At 37.9% G+C, this 25783-nt stretch overlaps 1 protein-coding gene across 1 annotated transcript; it reads right to left on the bottom strand.

The window, feature by feature from the left end:
- Positions 1–619: 619 nt before the first annotated feature.
- On the bottom strand, positions 620–25783 carry WDR41 (WD repeat domain 41). The gene is made up of 13 exons (XM_041414652.1): positions 25655–25783; positions 21529–21644; positions 18628–18676; positions 16856–16987; positions 16408–16470; positions 15838–15949; positions 14448–14510; positions 12577–12687; positions 11071–11255; positions 8153–8274; positions 7058–7146; positions 3366–3499; positions 620–1543 (listed from the first exon to the last, which is right to left on the bottom strand). The coding sequence occupies exons 1-13, from the start codon at positions 25703–25705 to the stop codon at positions 1391–1393; spliced, it is 1380 nt and encodes a 459-aa protein (XP_041270586.1). The 5' UTR covers positions 25706–25783; the 3' UTR covers positions 620–1390.

Raw genomic sequence — 25783 nt, 5'->3', positions numbered from 1 at the left:
GTTTCCTGTACTGAAAACAATTCCCATTGATTCCAAGAGAAGACACAGCACTGAAAAGTTGCACAAGATTTATTCCTATACCATTTAAGTGCTGTATTTTCTGAGTGGACCTGAGTAGCACCCTCTTCTACATAGTTTTATAACCACTAAGTTCCCAAACTTTCCCTTTTTCCAAGCTCTTCTCTGTTCAAATGGTAATGTACCACTCATTATCTTGTCCTCCCTCATGCTCTCTTTGTATAAGTTCTGGGTTTAACTTGGTTTCATTTTTTGGTTTTTTGTCATTGGCAGGGAGGGGGGAGAGGGGATTATTTGCTTGTTTGTCTGTCGATTAGTTTTTTGCTTTTTTGTCTTTGTTATTGTGGTTTGAGCTTTATGTTTTAGTTTGCATTTCTTTCCCTACTCCTGTTTAGCTGCTGTTATCACAGACTCTTAGTACCTGTGTACTTAGCTACTTATTTTTTTAACCCTGAAATACTATTTACCTTACAAACTCGGTGCAGATTTCTCTGAAGCCAGAATTCAGTTGAGAATTTACTATTCATATGGCAAAACACAGTTTCACTACTATTGAAATATCAAATCCTACTGCTTAAAAAAGGATTTTACATTCTGAAAATTCATGGTAAGACAAATGCTCTTTATTAGATACAATTTAATTTGATGAATACACTATGGAAAGACCAAGCTAAACTAATCACACTGCATACTAAACTTGGTAATGGTGTAATGGTAATGCTGTATTAACTCCAGTAATGTAGGCTAATCCAAGTAAAACTGCAGCTACTACTACTATAAACAGTTTCTGTATATCCCAGTTTGCCAAAATTTAGAACCTGACAAACTGGCATTACCTACCTTTTTTCTTTTTCTCACCATTGGTGCAGGATACTAACTTCAAATGCAAAATTTCTATTTGACAATGCTTTCTTTCATGGCTTTCTGTATACACACAAATCTGAGCCACCAGTGAGGAAAGTTCAGTTTCTAGAAATACATTAGATAGAGTAGGAAGCTGCATATTTATTCCCATGCCTTCTTCCTGCACATAGCACTGTGGATACCCTCAACTGCTTTAATTATGATCCATCTAACGTATTTCACAATTCTTAATTTTGACATTCACCCGTGATAATTTTAAACATTTGGAATAATATTAAAAACTATTTAATGAGTCATCATTACCTTCAGTCTTTCAAGAGAACACCATTTCTGCGGACAGTGTTACAAAATGCAAAATCCCCCTTTGAGAACAGTAGCAACTAAGAGAAGTTCCAATATAACACATGACATTAAGTGTAAGCCCTACTAGTAGTCAGATTCCCAGATTTTTTACACTCATGTTTAAAACACATCCAGTTTACATATATACAGCCTGTATTCAAACAATTTAAAGTCTGAGCTGCAAATCACCATTTTGTGCCAATTTTTTAAATAATGTTAAACTGCGGAGGCTAGATTCTCGTTCACCATCCTTCCACAAAATAATGAGGTGGTCAGCAGAGCATGTAGCCAATCCCAGTTCACCAAAGTACAGGAACATCTGCAATGAAACAACTATTATTACCATGATGCTTGCATGAGATGGTCAGCTTGCTTAATTATTTAGTGTATAGCTGGACTAAACAAACATATGTATCTGAAATGGCTCTGCTTATAAACAGGAATAAGAATTTACATACTGTATGTTAGAAATGCCACAAAATTGCTACACAAAAACAAACTCTTTAGTCACTTCATACAAGAAGATCTCTGTCTAAAAAAAACAGTGAAGCCTTACAGATAGGGAATTTAAAGGACAGAATTCTGAAGAAACTTGTTTCAAGTCAGCAGTAGAAGAGTGACTTGCATGAACTCTGATCTGGTTTATTGGGAACAGAAGTGTTCTGTTCACAGGGTACACTGTTCTCCCTCCCCCCTATAACACAGTAGAGTACTAGCAGCAGGCCTGGAAAGATCAAAGGACAAACAGCTGTGACAGACACATGCCTAGTCACAGAGAGGAAGTCAAACAAGCAAGAAACACAATACTGGAGGGAAGTACAGCACCAGAGGAAGGATTTTGCAACACCAATGGAGCTGACAAATCATGAGTTAACCCCTGACCTCCCAGATGTTCACAAGACTGCCTAAAATTAACCACTATCTGCAGCTCAACATGACAGCCAATGGAACCAGTGATGTCACTATGGCATGCTCACAATGCCCTAATTCTTCAGTTTGTTAAAGGGATCTGTCTGGGGGAAGCCAAAAGGCCAAAGCGTACCTGCCCTGGGAGCAGTAACCTAATAGCTATAGGGTTACAGTAGACATAGTCTGTGAAATCTTCATCTTGGCCATCACATTTCATCACTACTCAACATTTTCTTCCTCAACAGCTCCCATCTTCCCAGATTTTAAAAAACCCAAAAATTTTCCGTATGTAGAATATTGCAGGAAGTCACATCCACCACCACCTCCATTACTCCTTTGCTGTGCATCTCAGCCAAGACCCAACGTAAGCCTCTCACCTTCTTTGTGTCCCTTGCTGAATTATATACACTATGTCCTCTTGCTTAGATAGCAACCTTCCAAATGGGTAAGACCCCCTCCAACAGTTTCTCAAAAGAAGGATGACAGAAAGGGAAAGAGAGCCTTGAAGAAATCCCTTTAGCAGGAAGGTTCACCTTAGCTATTAAAGAAAAGCTTTCAGGTTTTAGCAGCAGTATTCTGAAGTCCAGTCTGTCTCATGAATGCTTGTCAGCAAAGCTACTCCAGAACCACACCACCCCCTTTTAGCTGCCCTTCCCCCTGCTCCTGCCAAGAATGTATATAGAAGTCCACTGTAACTAAGTGCTTCGTTACACCAATACCTTGTGACAGAAAAGTGTGGAGGGAAAATGCCATTTAATATGAACACACACTATTTTAGGCAGACAGAAGCATGGAATAACACTGGTTGTACTGCTTAAGTTAAAAGACCTCCTTAATGCTCACAGCACAGAGGGCTAAGAAATTACTCCGTGTGTTTTGGTTTGGGTTTTTTTTGTAGGAGCCCTTCTTTAGACTGTGAACTTCAAATGAAATCTGGGTCATGTACACAGTTCCCAGTTGTACTGTCTGCAGTCTCTAAATGAAGCCAAATAGTCTGTCAGATTATCTCTAGCATTTATGTGCAAACACTGTCCTCAGGCATCAGTGAGCAAGTTGTCATTAGAATATTAAGTCAGTGTGTATTACTGTTTTCACACTGCACTAAAGATATCACAAAATGTGCTCCCAGCCTCCAGAGCCAGCCGGTCAAAAGTTACAGTTCAAAAAACACTGTCAAATTTAAGTTACTTACTAACATTCACTTTTTTTCATTCTTACTACAGCTGACCTACCTGCACAGCTGATGAATGACCAATCAAATCACCAACTAGCTCCAAGAAATACACAGGTGTATGCTCCTGCATCTTCTTAGCAGCTTGGTTTGCCTGCTTGTTTGCCCTTCCAAATCCCCACATGTTGAAAAACCCTGAGAGGTGGAAAAAAAAAATCTCTTATTTTGACAAAAATCACAAATACAATTTATTTCTTCTAGCTAAAGAGAGAACTACAAAAGCCACATAAAATCTAAAAGCAGGACACTCTGTATGGCAAAGACAGAAGCACTGTACTGTGCAGCCCTTTAGCATCAGGATTATTCATCTTGAAGGAAGAAGGAAACACAGCTACTTGTCCCACTTAATGTAATTTAGAAAACATGCTGAATTACACACTCCGATGAGACAACACACAGATTTAAGAGCAAATACAAAGACTTCCTAAAAGAATGAACTGAACAGCAAAGGTAGATGCAGGACAAGTTTATGCAGGTGTTTATCTTTGCTCTGCCCACCTAAATTGTTACTTGTGCAAAGAGCACAAAAATGAGATGCCAATTTCTCCTCTGTAAGTTCTGCACTACAGCATCTAAGTGCTGGCTCATTGCCTCCTTTCTTCAGCAAACCTATCAGCAGATGTGGAGTGTAAAGACAGTACTTCACATGTTCCATTTAGATTGCACAAAAGTACACAGCCACAGCCCCCAGAACTGTATAACAGTACTGACACAAGTAAGGAGGTTGGGTTTTGTTGACAATGCAGCTCAGACTTTATTCCCAATCCTTCCCTCAGCCCTATCAGCACATAAAACTAGAATTGTGCTAAACCATGGCCCTGGTGCAAGGGAGATAACTGGTGAGACAAACAGCTTCTCAGGAGATGCCTAAAATAAAAAGAGTGCAAATCAACAGCAACATGTCCCTAAGGTTTTTTCCAAACATCTTGATTCATAGAAGCTATAAATTTCTAATGAGCCAAATACCACTTGTCACTATGTAGATCAGCCTGTAACCAGCAATGCTGAAGACGGAATATTCCTGAAAAACTGTTTCTAAATCAACCCAGACAGCAAATCAAAAGTTACCAACAAGAGATGAATAGCTAGGTAAACAAGATACATCAGGAGAATTATTCACACCTTGAATAAAAAAATTCCTACAGAAGAGCAACAGTCTGTTGCTTTTCCCAGTCCTTGATATGAACTATATTGTCCAGAGCACCTGTCAAAGACCACAACAGCCAGTGTGCAGGGGAGCTTGGTCAAAAAGTAGCAAGCACTACACAACAACTATCATTACTCAAGCATAAGCAGGAAATACACAGGAGATGGAATCAGAGTCAGGCCATTTGAAATTAATATAGAGAAGCTGTAAGAGTAAGTAAACATGATACAAGGAATACCAAGACCCATCTGGAATTAAAACTGGCCAAGGGTGTCAAAGACAACAAGAAGGGCTTCAAATACATTAAGAACAAAATGAAAACTAAGGATAATGTGGGCCTGTTCCTAAATGGAGGGAGGGACCCTGTAGACCAGAATGCAGAGAAGTCAGGTACTGTACTTTGCTTCAGTCTTCAGTGACAAGACCAGCCCTCAGTATCCTCTGACCCAGGAGAGCAGGGTAAAGTAATGCTGGACGGAAGACACCCTTGGTCAAGGAGGATTAGGTTAGAAGCCATCTAGGCAAACCTGACATTCACAAATCCACGGGTCCTGAGTGGATGCATCCACTAGTGCCCAGAGAGCTGGTGGACACCACTGCAAGGCTCCTCAAGATCATCTTTAAAAGGTTATGGAGATCAGGAGAGGCACTGATGACTAGAAGAAAGCAAATGTCACTCTGGTCTTCAAAAGGGGCTAGAAGGAGAACCTCAGAAACTACCAGTCAGCCAGTCAGCCTCACCTCAATCCCTGGGAAAGTGATGGAACACTTCATTCTGGAGACCGTCTCTATCTACATGAATGACAGGATGATGATCAGGAACAGGCAGCATAGGTTCAAGAAAGGAAAGTCATGTTTGACCAGCCTAATTGCCTTCTACAATAAAATAATTACTTGGATGGATGAGGGGAAAGTATCGGATATTGTCTACTTGACTTCAGCAGGGATTTCAACACTGTGTCTCACAACATCCTCATAGACAAACTCAGGGATGCAGGCTGGACGAGCAGACAGTGAGATGGATCGAGAACTGGCTGAACAACAGATCTCAGTGGGTCAAAATCAGTGGCACAGTTGGAGCCCTCTCACTGGCAGGATCCTCTAAGGTTCAATACTGGGCCCAGAACTGTTTAACTTGATCATCCTTGACTTGTAAAAGGTGGAATGTGCCTCCTCAGCAAATTCACTGAGAACACAAAGCTGGGAGGAATGGCAAACACTCTGGAGTGCTGTGAAGCCCTTCAGGGACCATGGCAGGTTGGAGAGATGGGCAGAGAAGAACCATCTGAAAGTCAACAAAGGCAAATGAAGGGTCCTCTACCTGGGGAGGAAGAGCCTCAGGCACCTGGGGCTGACCTGCTGGGGAGCAGCTCTGCAGAGAAGGACCTGCGGGTCCTGGTGGACAACAAGCTGTCCATGAGCCAGCAGCGTGTCCTCGTGACCAAGAATGCCAATGGTATCCCAGGGGGCATTAGGAAGAACATTGCCAGCAGGTCATGGAAGGTGATCCTGCCCCTGTACTCAGCCCTAGCAAGGTCTCCCCAGGAGTGCTGTGTCCAGTTCTGGACTCCTCAGGACAAGCAAGCAGGTCAAGCAGAAGGCTGCAAAAAAAATGAGAGGACTGGAGCATCTGGATAGGCTGAGGACACTGGGCCTGATCAGCCTTGAGAGGGGACCTCATCAATGTCTATCATTATCTGAAGGGAGGTATCAAGACAATGGACCATGCTCTTCTCAGAGGCGCTAAGTAGTAGGGCAAGAGGCAATGGGCAGACAATGACGCACAGGAAATTCCACCTGAATAAGAGGAAGAACTTCTTTACTGTATGGATGACTGAACACCAGAACAGGTTGCCCAAAGGTTGTGGAGTCTCCCTCGCTGGGAATACTCTAGAACCATCTGGACACAATCCTGTGCCATGTGCTCCAGGATCACCCTGTTTGAGCAGGGAGGCTGGACCGCATGACTTACTGTAGAACCTTTCAACCTTATCCATTCTACGATTCTGTGAATGTACTTGGAAAAATGCTCCCTGTAACACAATCAACTAGTTCTGAGGACTGCAGTGCCCAGAGGCAGTATGTGAGTTCGGATACAGCTCCAAACTAAGCCCCAATATAATTGCAAGTCCAAAGAGGAGATGTGGAAAACACTTTTTTTTGCTGCCAGCTGCTTATCTGCAAGCTTTTGTCACAAGGTCCTGCAACTATTTACTCTTGTATGGTATAGAAATCAGTACTGTTTGGTACAAGGAGGAAAGGATGAAGGTTTGTCAGGTCTTTTTTTTTTTTTTTTAAATCGGCTCATACAACTGTAAACTGTAAGTAAGCTTGATGGCACAGAATTGCTTCAGCTGGACCTTCTATCACCCCATATCAGGTCTTGGAGGACTTGAACACTCACGCTCTCTTCAGTTTCCCTCCCGCTCCTGTAATCAGTTAAACACAAGACATTATCTCTCTTTACAAAGCCTGAAACCTCTCTACTCCTATATGGTGGATACTGGGTTTTTAAATGCTCCTTTCACTTCCCACTAATAGCAAACCTGTCGGAACTGGTTCAGCTGGCAGCTGCTGCTTTTCTCTGAGTTCCCAAATGCGCACACTGCCATCTTCTGAACAGGAGATCAGCTGCCTGTAAAAACAGTTAAAAAACAACACTAGCATGGATACTTAACTGTGCAAATCACCTTGTGATGCTTCTATGAAAGAGACAGTAAGTGCCTCAGGTTCCACACAAGTTTACTAGAACTCTTAAATGTAGCAGGGTGTACAGAGGTTCCACAGAAAATAAAATTCATTAGTAGCAGAACAAAGTATAACAGACATTTGGAATAAGTGGAAGAAAATAGACCTTTTCAACTCAAAAAGCATACCACTATGTAAATCAAAACACAACCAGTCTAGACTCTGCAAACACAGTTCCTCTAACTGGCTTCTGTAAGTTTACTTTCATTAAGCAAAACCCTATTTTTTCTTACAGAAAAATAATGAAAGGAAAGGTACTCTGTTTCATTACATGTTTAGAACAGCTTAGAATACATGCATTTACAACACCAAAGCCTCAGTTTTTATCTTATGGCAGATTTTGCCCCATTGAACAGGAACATAATGGGATCTAATACTATTATCTATATGATATTACAGCATATACATATATATGCAGCAACTTGTCCTAGTTGGCTGTCAAAACAAGTTCCAGCTAGAAACTCTGCCATAAGAAACAAAAAACTGCAAGTTATTAATTTTTGTTAAAATATTTCAAGTGTTATAAAATATTTAATGGAAAATATATTCAGAATATGCTATATGCCTTTGCTTTCTAGAAGTAAAATGCCATTAAGCTATATTTTCACAATACAGACAAAAGTGCTTCATCAAATCTGATTCTGAAAATAGCTGAAATATTTTCAGAATCAGATTTGTAACTAGTCATACCGGAATACAGTTTTTTCCCACTGAATTACAATGACAAATTTTCCAAAATCAGATCAACAAGCTCTAACTAATAAAAGCAGCTCAAACTGAAAATCAAGTCCCTGCCCTAGAAATCCAATGTAGCTTTGCAGTCTGTCCCTAGTCACCCTTCCAAGTTTTGCTTTTCTTTATTGCATTAACAAAATGCACTATGTTTTTTGTACCTGTTTGGAAGCTTCTCAATGTGCAGCACAGAGGAGTCGTGAGCAGTTCTCTGGCAGGCAATCACACGCTTCATTTGAAGATTATATACGTATATGCCTTTCCCAACAGCAGCAAACACACACTGGAAAGAAAATTCAATAGGACAACTTACAGAAACAGATAATGAAGGATCACCTTGCATATAATGGATTTCCAATGATACTGTGACCTACCTTGTTTCTGTCCTCATGTTACTGCTTTATCCCAAACATATGAAATTAGCAAGTTATAAAAAGAGATGGATTTTTTAAAAGTAAATGTGGGATATGATCCTATATTCTAAGCAGTAATTTTATGTCTGTATTTTTATCCTGTTCCTCACAGTCTAAGCAGAAACTAAGGATACCAACCAATCAATACAGTTCTGTAATTAAATGCTTATGTTCTTACAGTAAAACAATGCCCCATGTTTTGAAAAACCCTTGTTTTATCAAGAAAAACTAATATTTATTGTTAACTTAAGATAGAGATGGATAAAGAGACCTTGCTCAAGCATTTGAGCTCTACTAAATTCAGAAAAGGAACTCTCTTATAGTGAAGTATTACAGAATTCTGCATTTTGCATTCAATGATCTTCTTTAAAAGACTGCAGGCATTCCATCTCATAATCATCATGACCCTAAGACACCAGAAACAGTTTACAGGTCTTTGGACCTGGACCACTTCATGTCTTTTGATGAACTTAAAGAGGACAAGTGTACAATCCCATGTATGTACACATGATTAATATTCAGCACCAGAGGAGTGCAAAATGTTTCCATTCAGTACACATTTGCAGTTTTGAACACACCTTGTTTACATGACGGTGTTCTGGAACATTTCCCTGAACAGCCAGCTTCCATTTACACAATCCAAACATTAATATCTCATATACAATTCACACTACATGTCTGTCAACATTTTGTACAACTTGTAGCCCAGGGTCTTTTGACTAAAGTTTCCTATATATATTCATCAATGTTTTGACACTGTTGAAAACTCTTCATTCAGGTTTTTATTCTTTTTTTCCCCTTATGTGTATCTGTTGTGGGAGCACTGAAACGGAATAGATTTCTGATACCACCATTACCAAATCAAGACAAAAAAACAAACCACTAAGCCCATTATCCTAGTTTTGCATAACGTTCAAATGCAATGACTTCCCACATAACTCTTCCACCTTGATCCACACAATCTTACAGCTTTGCAAAACATGCTCTTCATGGAGCACTCTTCTTTGTTCACAAGCCCTGGCAAAATCCTGGTCATCTCAAAATCCAAGAAAATAAAACATATGAAGCATAAATTGTACAGTTCTATTAAAAGGCAAGCCAAACACACATACCAGGACAGCAGATGCACTCCTTCACACTGTTTCCTAGTTTTGAAAACCTTTACCATCCCATTTGTTTCTAAATCATGTTTTGCCTACAAACTCAGTGTCAAACTAGACAAGTTTATCTTCTCCAACTACCTAACTACCAAGTCTGGAAAACAGAGCAAACATGTATTTTACACTATTTTTTAACATGAAGAGTACTGTTCTGCTATTTGAGATAGCACATAACAAAATAATATCTTAGACAAATATATTTCTGCTTTAAAAGATCCTTAAGAAGCTTTACAATACAGACAGCACTACCTTAAAAGCACCTTCTATTTCGGTATGTAACACCAGAACCACCTTTTCTTCCCATCATTCAAAACTCTCACAATGAGAAAAAAAAAAAATCACAGCTATTTATTTAGTTCAGTTCCATGAATGGAAGACAGCAGCCCCAGATTCCACATTGAGTGTTTTGAAAACTTCTGTCCTTCCTCAAATTCTTTCCCACTCCCTTAAAACACATCATATGTAGCTTTCAAGTATGGAATCAAGGTGTTTTGAAGCCAAATTACAGAACTAAGCCTAAATAAAATTAATTTTTGGCTCATTGTAGAAATAAGCACTGACAACAAAACCGCTGGATATCCTACCTTTAAGGGCAACCATATATTTTTTGCCCCCCACACCGTACAGTATTTCTCTCTCCAGAGTTTTAGGAAAGTTCTATCCAGAAAGAGGCAAATGCATCAGGCGACTGGTCCTTACCCTATATTAAGGCTTTTCCACAGCTTTTATTTTGTTACAGCTTATATATCTGAATCCATTTCCAAGAATCTCTTTCTTAATCATTCCCAGTAACGCCCCAAACAAAATCCCACCGTACCTCAACAATGAAAGATCTTTTATTTTGCCACATTTAATTTTGTGAAATGTTGGTAACATTTCACAAAATTAAATACCAACCTGAGTATTTTTAGTGTTTGCTGTACAATAAATGAGTTCTAACTGAGTGTTCTGACCAAGAACTTATCTCTAAAGCATGACTATAGTAGACAGGATCTTGGAAACATTTGAGTATACAATTTTGTACAGTCCACCTGAACAGAAAGAGCAATACTGATATACTATTAAGCATAGACATATGCCTGCTCTTAAATAGTACCCCACAGTATTCTCACAGTAACCTCAGTTGTAACTGCTCAAACAGATGCATTACTGGGAAAACTGCATTTCCAGAAGCTGGAATACAAAAGATGCATACCATCAAAACACACACCCATATTTACTTTTCTCTAGTGGTATTTTAAACAAGTAATAAATCTTTGTTAATCAAAAAGAAATGCTGTTGTGACAGTCCATCATGTTAGTTTCCATACCATCAACATATTAAACCTTTCACATAGGTCAACAGCCAATATTTTATATAAAAAACATTGACCATGTAAAATAGCAGTGCACATTTAAAAGAAGCCTCTCATATTATAACAAGGAAACTGTAAACATAAACCATTCAGTCTTCTGTGGTAAGATCAGCCTAGCTTACTTAAAGCTATTTACTCTGAAGCTTTTTACCTCCTCATCAGATGTTAAGTGTTGAACTGAAGTTTCATGTGGGCTTTGGGATAACTTAATTTCTGGTTGTACATCTGGATGGACAGAGGAGTCCCAGAAGTTGCACTCAGATGCCTGCTTTGTCCAGTCAAGCGCATCCCAAACTATTAACTCACCTATGTGAGAACCTGTCACAAAAGTCAAATCTGAAGGGGAAGAAAAACACACATAGAAATCACATTATATTTAAAAAATAAATTTCACACAATAAATTTCCATAGAAAGGGAAGACAGCCCATTTGTTTAAAGCTACGTAGAATGTGCAAAGCATAACTGACTGGCCAATACTGGACAATTGAGTAAATACTCATCTAATTACCTAACATAGTTCAGACAAGTGCTTATGTAAAATTAGAATTAAGAAGGAGAACATTCACTGGTCACAGTACACAGCAACAGAGTTGCAAGGAACATCACCGGAAGTGTGTATAAATATTTGAACTTCATTTCTACATACAAAGCCCTTCTATTCCTTGGAGAAGCACACCCCAACATCCCCTACACAAACAAAGTATGTCTTTGCCATAAATAGAAATACTGATCACAAATTAAATGAATGAGTTAATGGCAATATTGAAGTATCTGCCCATGACTTTGTTTATCACACGTAGAAAGGAACTTCTACGACAGTATTTGATGCAGGTAGCATCTTGTCTTTTTTAAGCCAAACACTGCTTGCTTTTCATATTCAAAAAGGAAAAAATACTGGCAACAGTCAAGCTCAGAAACATGTACCATAGAATCCAAGTTTTCTTTTTTCCAGCCTCTTGCTACCTCTGTAACACAGCTCCTTTGTGCCAGCCAGGCAGACACAGATACACCCAAGGATAAATACACACTCTCTATCCCACCAGTAATACCTTTTCCTAGCTGTGGGGTTGCACCATAAAAAACAAAAACAATTAAAAAAAATTTAAAAAAAAAAAGAGAGAGACAGGGAAGAAAAGAGTAGAAAGGTCTGATACTTGCAGCAGAGCAGACAGAATTTCAGGTATTAGTTCAGGATTACCCTATTACCCTAATGAGCAGCACAGATCATATCAGCTTCCAGATCCTCTCTATAGAGGACCTATACGCAGGCTTACATCTGCACACTCAGAATCTCCAGTTATCTTAGGACTCCAACTGCAAGGGACGTGGCATTGCATATCCCATTTTAAGAATAAGAAGGAACAAGACAAAAAAAGTAGCATTTTTAACTTTCACAACAGAAAGACCAAGAGTTCCATTTCCATCGATGACATTGACTCTTCTACATTACAACTCACATGGTTTCATTTCATTGTTTATGAATAAAACAAAGGAATTATATTTTGTTATATCACTATCTTTGCAGCTATGCAAAAGGTACATCCACTAGTTACTAATTTTCACTCCAGTTAAAACTTTGGTTCAAGTAAAAACTCCACAGGTGAAATATCCTACTGGTAATTAACAAAACCAGTAATATTATAAAATTGCTCTTACCATTAACACTGACTAATGATGAAATGTTATCCTGATGGTCAACAAGGCGCTTTACTTCAAGGATATTCCAACCTTCAGACCCATTGTTAGAAGAACTCAGCCTAAAAATTACTTCAAAGATAGAAAAATTTCTAAATGAGCTTTTTCATTTGGAATAAGATGGAGCTATGTCTACATAAAACAACATTTTCAGAGTTACAAATTAAAGATACTAAGTGAGACTATATAAGAGCCACTTATGATCACTCATAACATGAAAAAACAGGAAGCACTTATTTCAGCATTACCATTAAGGCCTCATAACAACAGCAAATATAGGATAAAACACTTCAGCCTAGTAACGCTGAAATTCAGAGAACTGCTCAGAAGTGAAAAGTATCAGACACCTTTATGGATAAGTTACTAGAAGTGGAACATGTTTCTTGAAGACTCATCTATCTGAAACATTAATATTCAAAAACAATGCAATATCCTCTAGTAAGGCAACCAATATTGTCAGAAATTAAGCCTTTATTTTAATCAGTCTTGGAATTTCTTTTCTGTCTCAAGGGTACTATAAAAGCTACTCATGATAGCTTTGGATAGTTAGAGATCATCAATACTTCATACTTCACATCCCAGGATAAGAAGGCTCTAGAGAATCTGAGTATCTGACAGCTCAAGTAAACAATTCCAAACCTTCTCCAGAAGAACAAATGTCAATTGCAATAATCAGATCTGGAGAGGTGACACTAACACTGAGGGAGTTGACAGAAGAGCTCACCAAGCCAATCTCTGTCATTTACCATAGTCCTCGTATACCAGGAAGGTCCCAGTCAAATAGAGGTTGGCTAATGTGATGCCCATCTACACAACTGGTTGTAGGAAGGATTGACCACAGGCCTGTCAGCCTAACCCCAGTGCCAGGTAAAGCGATGAAACAAATTATCTTGAGTGTGATCACACAGTGCATACAGGACAACCAGTGAATCAGGCCCAGACAACATGGGTTTAAGACAGGTCCTGCTTGACCAACATGAGCCACTGGGTGTCAAGGTGGCCAAGAAGGCCAGTGGCATCCTGGCCTGTATCAGCAACAATGTGGCCAGCAGGACCAGAGTAGTGATTGTCCCCTTGTACTCCACACTGGTGAGGCCACAACAGCCACTTGAGGCAACACCTCAAGTTCTGTGTTCAGTTCTGGGTCCATCATGACAAGAAAGACATTTGAGGTGCTGCAGTGTGTCCAAAGAACACCAACAGAGTTGGTGAAGGGTCTGGCGTACAAGTCTTATGACAAGAGAGCTTGGGTTGTTTAGCATGGAGTAAAGGGAGACCTTACCACTTCCTACAGCTACCTGAGAGGAAGTTGTAGTGGGCAAAGTGGGCATTAGCCTCTCCTCACAGGCCACAAGTCACAGGAGAAAAGGAAATGGCCTCAAGCTGTTCAAGGGGAGGTTCAGGTTGGACATCAGGAAGAATCTCTTCACTGAAAGGGTAGTTAGACATTGGAATGGGTTGCCCAGGGAGGAGTCAGCACACCAGAAGGTGTTTAAGAAATGACTGGATGTGGTACCTACTTCTATGATAATTGGCATGATGGTGATTGGTCAAAGCTTAGACCCAATGATCTTGGGGGTCTTTACCAATCTTAGTGATTCTATGATTCTAAATACAGAAAAGTTTTGTTTTGCACGTCATACACATTTCCAAAAAATTATTAAGATTAGTATAGTCTCCTCTTTGTCAATGGTAAAAGAAAAAATGTTGCTGACCACACCCTAACACCATTTACTTTTTCTATACAATTCCAGCAGAGTGCTCTTTACACATATCTCTGTTAAGCAGCTGTTATGGAGGAACACGAACACCGGAAAATGCAAGATACTCACTTAGCTCTTTGCCAACTGCTGCGGCGACACAATTTTTGGGCAATTCAACCAAAGCACTGATGCCTTTGAAAAAAGGGGGAAAGGATATTAACTGATCACAAGAAAACACAACAAACTGCTAATTCCTTATTAACAAAGTTCTTAACAATTTTCTTTCCACTTCTCAAAACCAAAGTTTATTGCCTGAAGTTAAAGGCATCAGAAATGAACGGATTATCTCAAAGAGAGGTCAGGAGTTTTGGTCCTGAATCAAGCAGAATTCTGAACATCAAACTTGTGGTGAAGCTGAAATTAAATGATCTTTTTATTTAAAATACAATTAAGATATTTATGTTCTAATGCTGGACAGTATTAAAAACACCATGACAATTATTGCAGCTCTAAATACAGGCAGTACCAAAATTATTAGATACTGATACTACCTCAAGTATGCACAATTCTAAAATAATGTACAGAGCAAGACAAAGAAGAATAAAGCATATGACAAAATACCCAGATTGCTATCATCTGTTTTCATCCTGCACAGAATTTCCCCACCCTGTGCCAAAGAACCATTAGAGGAAAATTCCACAGGGAATAAGCAACCTCCCCACAAAGGAAGTCAGAGATTAGGACAGAAGAGAGGGCCAATGCCACACATTCCATTGATCCCTTGTACCGAAGTTTCAATAGCAGTTTATACTAAGCACCACAGTCCAGCTGGTATTTAGCATGATATTTCATACTGAACCAAAAGACGTATTAATATCCTCAAGGATTCAGAAGGCTTTGCCTACCACTACTTTATGACAAAAATAAGGCCAATATCAGTTCCACCTTTGAAGGTGATTCACAGCTTTGTAAGCATCTTGGTGTTTTGCAATAACATGCAAAATTTTCTTCACGTGGACAGATAATATAGAACTTTATTAACAGAAAAGCATGATTGATAGTGATTTCTGATTACTATATTCCTACCAAAACATGCATTTTCTACATCAGAGTACTGATTCTTAACAATAAAAAAGTAATCTTTACTGCTCTGCTATTAGAAAGCTTCACTTAATAGAAACATAATAAAACTCCCACTCAATCACACAAAAAGCCAGTCAAAGGATCTGGTACATGTTACAGCAAACACATAATTCAGCATCTGAGCTCTAGCCCTGTAGTCCAAGATAATGTACAGTTATAGAGATCTGAGATATTCTAAAATTCACACAGCACAGAACATTAAAAGCAGTATTAGTTCGGAAACTATTAAATCTGACATTTAAAAAAATAAAGAGTGGCTCTAATACATAATGTTATCATTAGAATTAAAATGAATTTGCCAAGTTGGTTTTGCATCATTATACAGATCAATTTCACTTGCACTTTAACAGCTATAATGAGTCATTTCCATTTTTACCTGCATCAGTAAGATGACTGGTCTTACACAAGAGATCTAATTTTCGGTTCCAAACACATAGATCACTCCCTCCAGACAACCATACATTCAGTCTTTGAAGAACTGTCAAACACTGCAGAACAAAAATCAGATATATGTCTCCTGCAAAAGTTCTTCAGGGAATTTCTCAGTGAAATGATCATGAGTTTTAGTTAAAAAAATCTGTAAGTACTATGAAATACAGTATCAAGGTCTCTGAGAAATACATATTTAATTACACACTAATATGTTAAATTTTTCACCAACAGTGCAAAAACTTTAAATGCTGTAGGTCGCCTTTTCCAACACAGTAATAAAACCAAGTCACAGCACTGCCTTTGATCTACCTCCTCTCAAAAAGAAAACCAAGTATTAAGAGATCCAAAAACAAATTAAGAATTATGCCCACTTCTCAGCCATTCAGTATGCACCTATTCTTAAATAAAACAATGCCATTCATTCTAACACACCTTCCCACATGACCCATGAGCCAGACAAAATAGCTTAATGTATAAAACAAAACAACAGACATTCATAGAGTTTCCTCAATACCTTTACAGTAGAATGGAAACATGACACTTTCTGAACCTGCCTGCCACTAGTGCAGTCCCAAACCTGTCTTTATTCATTAAGGAAACTGAAAGGTTTCTATGTATCATAAATGTAAATGCTGTTTTGGTAACTAAATGACAGATTAGGAAAGAGGTATGCAGAGATTCAGTCTCTTAAACCCTGACAGTCATCTCAATATTTGGCCTAAATGATATATTCATAAAGGCCTGTTATAGATTGATTTTTTTGTGGCAAGGGTTGTATCTACGTGTGAACAATAACTAGGGAAACTCCAATCCAATTACACCTAGTGGGTATTGGTAGCCATTGAGTTCTGAGATGGGCTGCAGCCAATTCTGAGATGACTGCAGATTGTCAGTGCTGTCTTTAGAAGTAAAGACCACAAGAAGCCCATAGAATTTTAAACTCTCCCCAGATCAAAGGATACAATAACAGTTCTATCAGCTGATGCTGTCATAATCAAATTTGTTTTTTCTTCAGTAACATCTGATGAAGAAAATGGTGCTATAGCTGTAATTTTGTGTGTGTGCCCATGAAGTTCATGAAGTTTTTCTCCAGTCTGAAAAAAAAACATGGAAAACTAAGGTTAAAATAGCAAAATGCCTACAGTAGTACAAATATAGGTATTAAATGACTTTTTAAAGCAAGAATTACTATGAGTCTAAAATCTCCCTTCCTAAAGAAATTTAAAGATTTTCTAGTTACTACCTTCATTACTGTCCAAGACCCTAAATTAAATAACATACTATGAGTTAGTTTAAAGAACATAACGCAAATCACTCTCTGAATAAAAAACCTCTAAAAGCCCTTAAGAACAAAATTCTGTATTAAACTCATTTAATTTTAAGGCAAAAATTGGCTAATCATCCTTCTTTATAAATGCTACAGCAATTCAGGTTTGTTGACAAACACTTACTTGAAAATGTTTTTTTTTTTTAAATTTTAACTATTGGAAAAACCTGACATATATTTATGGCCAACTTCCTGCCAGATTTATTTACTATGCACATTATATATAGATTCAAGCTTTAGACAACTACAGTTACTTCTACTGACATTTTAGTTAAATGGCAAAACCCTACAAACAAACATGCAGAAGCAAACTGGCATTTTAAACATACAGCTAAAATACAGGGTAATTTTAAGTGCAAATTTCTTGACAGATGTGGATTAATGTTTTAAATTAAAAGTACAAAGATTTGCTTTAACAAACACAATAGAGGTACTACAGAAGTAGAAAATGGAACTCAGTTCATAAAGCTGGATATCTAAATTAATTTTATGTTCACAAGCTGCTCAGAATACTGGGCATATATATTTACACACGTGGGTTTTAACATTGAAATCCCTTTACTTTTCCAAATTATAGAATTATAAAATTATAAAAGGCCTTCAAAACCAGCAAAGCACTAGTGCAAACTGCCCAAAAGAAAAGTTTCAAGTCTCTCCTGACCATTATAAACGTCACATAAATTTTTCAGAAGATTTTAGAGAAAATTTAAAGTCTGTGATTTTTTCTCCCTCAGCTGAATATTTGATACACTGTAGACCCTTCAAACGTCTCGCTAAATAATGTAACTCACATACTAGATTTCCTTAACCTACCTAATGCTCATTGCTTCTCTACAGTTTTGTCAATGATATGGAGAAAGAGAGCAGCATAGCAAAACAGCAGGTGTCACACTTACAGAGCACCGTTTGTATGATAAAACTAATGTCTTATTAAGGTTTTCAAAAGTTGCAAGAAGGTTTTTATCACAGCAAGCAATTAAGGGTGTGTTCGTGCACAGCATGAAATGTTTAATTTGTACTAATTTTGGTATCTTTTAAATAAAATTCCATGATAGCTCTCCATTAATCAGTCATACTAAAGAGGTATTACTAATAGAGTGACTGAAATGTATTTAAACCTTAAATGTATATAAAAATCCTGGCAAGTTTGGGATCGTGCTACATATTTGTTGAGTTACTAGTCAGCATTTCAGCATTTATGGCAAACACAGAACATACTTTCAGAGAGTAAATAAAGCCACAACTTCATACACACTTCTGCATTTAAACAGTAAAACATTTTCAAACATCAGCTCTGCATCAATTCTTATTTTTCCCACTTTTTTTTGCTCCTAGACATTTCCACCTCTTCTCTATAACTTCTACCCTGTCCAGAGTACACAAGCCACCCTAAAAGAGACAGCTAACCTGAGCATTCCACAGAAATATTATTCCATCATCTCCTGCAGACGCAAACCTGGGAAAAAACCAAACCAAACAAAGAACCATAACTAAGTGAAAACTTCAGTATAGCGTAATGCAATGGAAAAGCAGTAAATACTTATGGAAGTAAAAATGCTTATAAGATATATCAGATTCAGTCTTTAAAGAATAAACATGTATTTGTAAATCCTAATTACAGTTTCAAACTGAAACAGTATATTTAAATAGGTGATTATCAACATATACCTAATATAAGAACAAGACTTAAGAATTCCAATAGTTATAAAAAAATGCTTTCATGGGTCATTTCGGTCTTTTCCAGTAATCATCACCATCATCTACAACCTTGTCTGTTTCCTGAAGGAGCAAGGAATGGTCAAATGATCAACAAAAAAATCTATTCTTAAAATGTATTATGAACTCTGTTTAATTTAATGTGTCAAAGGCTAGAGTATTACTTGCAATTTTATCTCAGTCCAGTTTTTGGAAGACTCTTGCTGAGGCTTAGCCTTCTTTAGTGATCTTCCAATCAATATGAGCCTTACTTTATGTTTAAAAAGTACAAGAGCAAAGAAGAAAAAAACCCAAAAAAAACCAACCAGCTTTCTGTTACATTCATAGAGGATTTATTTAGTATCTTCAAAAACCAATATGAGAAAATTTTCCACTCACTGGTTTTAGCTGAGGCACTGAGAAAACAAGAAAATCCTTCTGTAAAATTCTCACTAAGATGACATTATCTAAAGACCTGAAGCGTGAAACTTGACTTACAACAGTTGACAAAAAGCACACAATGGAATAGCTACAGAAACTAAACAAAAACATTTCAGAAGCTGAGTAACAATACTAGTCATACTGAAAAGAATCAAGTGAAAAATATTATCATGTGTTTAACAATATAGAAAATACCATATTCTTGATAAATAAAATTTAGAATTACTGCCAGTAACAACTGAAATAGTTCTATTAAACTCCTCAAACTCTCAGAATACTAACCAGCTACAGAACTCACTCATTATCCACATGCTATTTCATAACCTATCTTAAACATCACCACTAAGGCCTTAGTTTTAAAATGATCATCATTATTTTAGCTTTAGTAATTTACCTGTCACCAAATAACAAAGACCAAAATGGTAACAGACTTCTTTTATAAGACTGCATGTGCAAGCTAAGAATACTGTGGTGTTTCTACAAAGAAGAGTTACACATATTCAGCTTACATTTGAGAAAAACGTACTTTGATAACGTGTTATTTTGCTAACTTGTCTGGGGGGAAAAAAGACTGAAGAAACCACACAAGATTCTTCCATTTTTATATGACTCTTCTGGTGGACTACTACACGGAAAAATAAATGTTATAAGAAAGTATGTAAATTTCCTGACATACATATATATATTTATGACATTTAAAATAAAAACCGACAAGCTAAAATCCTCCATGGAGTCTTCTGTGATATTTTATTTATGTATATATAGATAGATAGATAGATAGATAGATAGATAGATAGATCGATAATATTAGAAAATAAGAATCTGTGGGCATTTCTAGACCACCAGCATCTCTTCCAATCAATGTGCATGGGGAGGGAGAGAACCTTCCTTCATGAAACACCTGCTGTACACTGCAAGGATATAAAACAAACTCTTGACCAAGTTAACTTCATGCAGTGTATTGATGACTATATTAGAATTTTCCTTCTGTGTCTAATCTGTAAAATATATAAATTACTACAGCTCTGTAACAGAGCTAATCTTGTCTATTACTTATGTTCTTAGTCACTAAACATTTTCTATTTAATTCTCCACATCAGTCAAGAGTCACTACATTTTATGACAGTAAAGACTCCAAAACCTTACTTTTACAGCCAGAAAATTATTTCTTCTCTTGTAGAAGTACGTTAAAGAACATGCAAGTAAATTTAGAGAAAATTAGAAGAGAAACTAGGTTGTAATGTACAACTATCATAACTTATTCTCTCAGTCACACTTCTTAAGTGACAAAGGTAAATACAATGATTTCATCTTCTTAACTAGCTTTTTTAGATAACTCTGTTCTCAGAAGGTAGATAACTCAGTCTTCAGAAGTTACAGATGGAGATTGTTAGGAAATATACAGAAAGGTGCATATAGCTGAAACCTGAAGGACAGAAACAAAGAAACTATCAGGTTTCAAAGAAGTATATCAAGTTGAATCAGATCAAACTGGAAGAGACATGTAATGCAGAGGTTAAGTATATGTTGACTTTTGCTAAGTAGTCATTCTGAATAAAGTAGCTAAAAACTTTAAAACTTGCAAAGCTAAAAAAGTTACATTAACCAAAGCTCAAGTGAATTTAGCACTATAGCATCAAAAGAAAGTGCAACAAAAGATCAAAAAGAAAGGAAAAGCAACACTCATTGTTGAAGATGTCATGTCCAATTCTACAGCACATCTGTAGGAGTCTACTACACTCTTTCATAGAACCAGAAGGTAAAACAACAGCTATCCTCAATTCAGAAACATAGAACATATGCATCCTGTCAGAACAGCAGCAGACGGTACTACATATTGTGCTGTGAGAATCTATGCACGTACAGAAGGCAGCACTCAGACCAGGAACTTACTGAAAAAGAACAGATGAATTAGCTGAAGGCAATTCTTACAAACAAATGAGTCTGTACTGAGAAATGTAACATTATCACCACTACTTTCTCATTGAAGTATGACTTAAAAGAGAAGCCAATAGATACAGTAACATAGCAAGAAAAGAGAGTATTCATGCCTTGACTTAACTCCAGTTTTTCCAGCTCTCACCCCGCAAAAGACAGGATTAAAATCTTACTACATTTTTACAAACATATTGCCAAAGACATCGTGAAACAATCTGAAATGGCATTTCATACCTGTAATCATCTATTTGCACTAAAAATCGTACTATATCTTGATGGCCTTTCAACACAAGGAGCTCCGTGTAAGGATTCTGTATTTGTTCTTCACCAATTGTCTGTACAGAGGATTTCTAAAATTCATAAAAAAAGGATGTAAATTTATTTTGTACTAACATAATTATTTTCATCAGGTCTTTGTGATGTCTAACAATCTACATACAGACCCATGTGTAAAGTTTCTGAAATACCGTTTTGCCTTAATGAAAATCATTATAAAATAGAATTTCCTGTTATTTCATGTAAATAATGACGTTCTATAGTACGTATTTTAAATTACAATATAGCATTTTCTTTCAACTAAAACATTTTGTACCGATTTAATTGCTGATACAGTGAGATGAAAACCCAGCTCAGTTATAAGCTGTCATGTGAAGCCAGCTTCATGACTCAATTCACTATACATTCAGTTTTTCATTGAATTACACCTCATACGAGATGGCTGTGAACCTTTCATATCTTTCATCTACTGTTCAATTTTAAAATCCTATATAAAGACAACATATTTAAAACAAATAAGAACAAATGCTGTTCTGTTCCATAATATATAAATCACCCACTGGTACTCTATTCACAAAATACCACAGCACACTGCTTAAAAAAACAGAGAATGATTAATCATTTTATAGAACAGCATCTGCAATTACCCCCGACTAGACTATTAATTAAAAGAACAATCAATCACTTGGAGCAAGCTGATCACTAGGCAGGGTCAATAAAATACTGCATAGAACTGCATTTTCAAGGTAGAATAGTTCTGCCAATCTCAATCATCATTTTATTTCAAGACAACTTTTTTGTAATCGAGATCTTAAACATTCTGAAACAACTTGTCAGACTTTTTTTTTTAACCACCTAAATAGCTCAGTAGTTACTCAGTGACAGCACTCTCTCCGCTTTAGATTTATTTTACACAACAGTCAGCATCATACTATTTCCAAGACTGTCCTCTCTTTGACAACTTCAACAGGATGTACACTGTAAAAACAGCACCTACAGAACACTGTACAACAGCCAGCACACAACAGGTAACACCACATGAAAGACAAACATGTTATCCCCAGAAACTTGAACTTTTTCTTGCAGGATTAATAAATTATTTTATATTACTTTGATATTGGTACTATGATAATATTCTTCAGAAACTAAGAATGACATAGTTAATAAACATGCATGGAAAGAAACCTGTTGTTATTTTAAAAATTAAGAGTTCTTAGTTTTTAAATGAAACTCCTGCGATTTTATCTTGATGTTGTGCTACCGGATGCATTTCATGAAGCAACCGTTCCTCATTTTGTGCAATCACATGAGAACAGCAGTTCCCCTTTAAAATAATGCAAATAGAATCTGCATGGCAGTAATAACAAATTAAATAACTTGGAGTTAATCCATTATAAACTAATCAAAATATTCCTTAAAAAAAATGAGCGTTCTAAAAATCCTAAGGAAATCTCAGTATAGCAATACTACAGTCAGAAAACATATATTCAGAAAACAATTTTAACACCATTCTGAAAAACTCAGAATTTGTATCACTAACACCCCAATTCTACAGTCTGATGTTGTTTCCTATTCAATACAAGATGGTGCTACTTCTTCTGAACAATACGCCTAATCTTAATTCTAACAATGCCTGTGAATGCTGAAAGGTACAGTGCTGATAAGGTACTTATATATGAGAACAAATAACATCTTTTTCCCCAGAAATGTCATACAACAAAGTATGCTCTCTTCAGATCTTCGTTAATTTGTACTCAAGTGTTTGGTTACATGAGTGTTCTTTCTCTGAAGAAATCTATTTTCTTATACAAACTACTAACTGGACTGTCCTGTAGCAACATCAAGTTTTTAGAGGTAAAAGCTGGATACTGATGTTAATGGAATCTATTCCCAACATGCATATTTTTATGCATGACCTATAAGCAACTTTACAGTAATTAGAAAAAAAAAAAAAATCCAACAAAATGCTCATCTCAACCTCAAAACTTACCAAGATGTGAAGCATTTAAAAAGTGGAATTTTCAAAAGCTATTCATGAAAAACACGGACATGAGAGTACACAGGAATACTGATCTATGAATCACTGAGCATGACAGATTAGCTCCTATGGACCACAATGCTCCTGCACTGAAGTGCTCCCACCACCAGAGCCACCCTGACTAAGATGAACACCGAGGCTGGCCATCAACTGAAGAAATTCTGATTCCACAGTTTCAAAAAAAAAAAAAGAAAAAGTAAGGAGAAATTTCTATTTCACAAACTTAGGACAGCTTTGCCAGAGGCTTCCTCTATTCACCCAGTGCAATGCCACTTTAACACATCTGCCTGAGTCACAGCACAGGAAACAAACACGTAAGTCCATAGCCCACACACTGCTGTGAGCTATTGAAGAACTAATGGTGATGCAGAATTATTGAAAAACTAATGGTGAAGAAGATTATTAAATGAAACAATATTACATCATGCGGGGCAGGGGGGAAGTCTAGGGACCAACCCTTAGCAATACTTGTTCTTCAGATTTTTAACTGAGAAGCAAAATTATTACTATTATTCCACAACGCTGTGAGAGCAAAACAATGAGAAGTCCTGTGGATTGGATTTAACCAAGGCGTGAATGGCAGAATGGAAGAAGCGGGCCACAGCTTGATTTATGCTCATGCTTTATCAAACCACAGCACATAAACCACAGCCAAAGTCTAAATTTTGCAGAGGGACACACAACAATGAAGTTTTCTAGAACATCTTAGAAAACTGCATCATATTTCCTATCCTCCTTCTAAAAACAACTGCACACAAACCTGCAAATGTGACTGCAATCCAACTGGCATTTTGACTGATGACAAAAGTCAGAGGTATTTCCACACATTGTCATTCCAGCCTGGTGCAGACCCAAATTAAGTACTGAACCTTTAAAGTCAACCATAATATTGGCATAACTTGCTCATGAACAGCAGCTGAAAAATAATTACCTCCTCATACTTGTCTAGATCACAAAAGCACTAAGTGCATGGAGTGCAGCAATACTTTTAATTAACTCTTGTTAATTCCGTGCTGAGAACTTCAGCAGCCTCTCAGAGACATGAAAATTCCAGAAATCTCTACCCCTAATCCAGTAATATTACTCTTAATCTGGGCAGCAGCAATGATGTCAGTGTATAGTACACTCGATAACAAAGCATATTTTATGGATGAGGGACTAAGAAGAAATGCTAGTAAGCTACTACAAACTACTGTGACATATAAATAACAACTTACTGCCTATAACTTACTTTATCGACCTCAGAGTCCTGAAAGCAGGACTTGCAGGAGCTGCATGAAAGCTACACACCATACATAACTCCTGCAAAGCAGAAGCTTAGCTGGGTCTTTCTGCTGTTCACAGAATCAACTAGGCTGGGAAAGACATCTGAGATCGAGATCGAGCCCAGCCTACGATGAACACCACCTTGTCAACTAGACCACAGCCACTGAGTGCCACGTCCAGTCCTTAAACACCCCGAAGGATGGTTATTCCACTACCACCCTGAGCATTCCATTCCAATATCTATCACTCTTTCTGTAAAGAAATTATTTCTGATGCTCAGCCTGAATCCCCCCTTGAGACTGCGTCCTCCTCCTGTCACTGGTTGCTTGGGTCAAGACACCAACCCCCAGGGCTACCCCCTCTTTTCATGTAGTTGGAGATAGTGACAAGATCTCCCCTGAGCCTCCTTTTCCCCAAGATAAAACCAACCGAGCTCCCCCAACTACTCCACACAGGACTTGTGGTCCAAACCCTGCATCGTCTCCGCTCCTCTTCTCCCGACACGCTCCAGCACCTCAATGTCCTCCTTGAACTGAAGTGCTCAGACATACACGCAGTCCTTGCGGTTCACTTCTGCGCTTTCCCAGCTCCCCTGTTTCTCTTCGAGGACGCCCGTAATCCGTTCTATCAGTCCGACTGCCTCGCAGGCCGAGACCCGGCCCGGAGCACGGCCCATATCGGGGCCAAGACCCACCCAGTGGGAAAGGCCGTGGCCCAGAGCATCCCGACCTCACGGCACTACCAGCCCCAAGCGTAAGGCTCCGCAGGGAGCCGCCTCACCTCCGCCAAGCCCTGCGGCTCCCGGCCGCCGCCGATCAGCCAGCGCAGCATGGAGAGCGGGCCCGGGAGCCGTGCGGCCCTTCCTGCGGCACCGCGCGCGGCCCTTCCCGCGGAACCGCCGGGCCGGCA

The sequence above is a fragment of the Onychostruthus taczanowskii genome, unplaced genomic scaffold (genome assembly GCF_017590055.1).
Source record: "Onychostruthus taczanowskii isolate IOZ18803 unplaced genomic scaffold, ASM1759005v1 scaffold46, whole genome shotgun sequence".
Taxonomy (NCBI): Eukaryota; Metazoa; Chordata; class Aves; order Passeriformes; family Passeridae; genus Onychostruthus; species Onychostruthus taczanowskii.
This window is presented reverse-complemented; position numbering and strand designations above follow the sequence as displayed.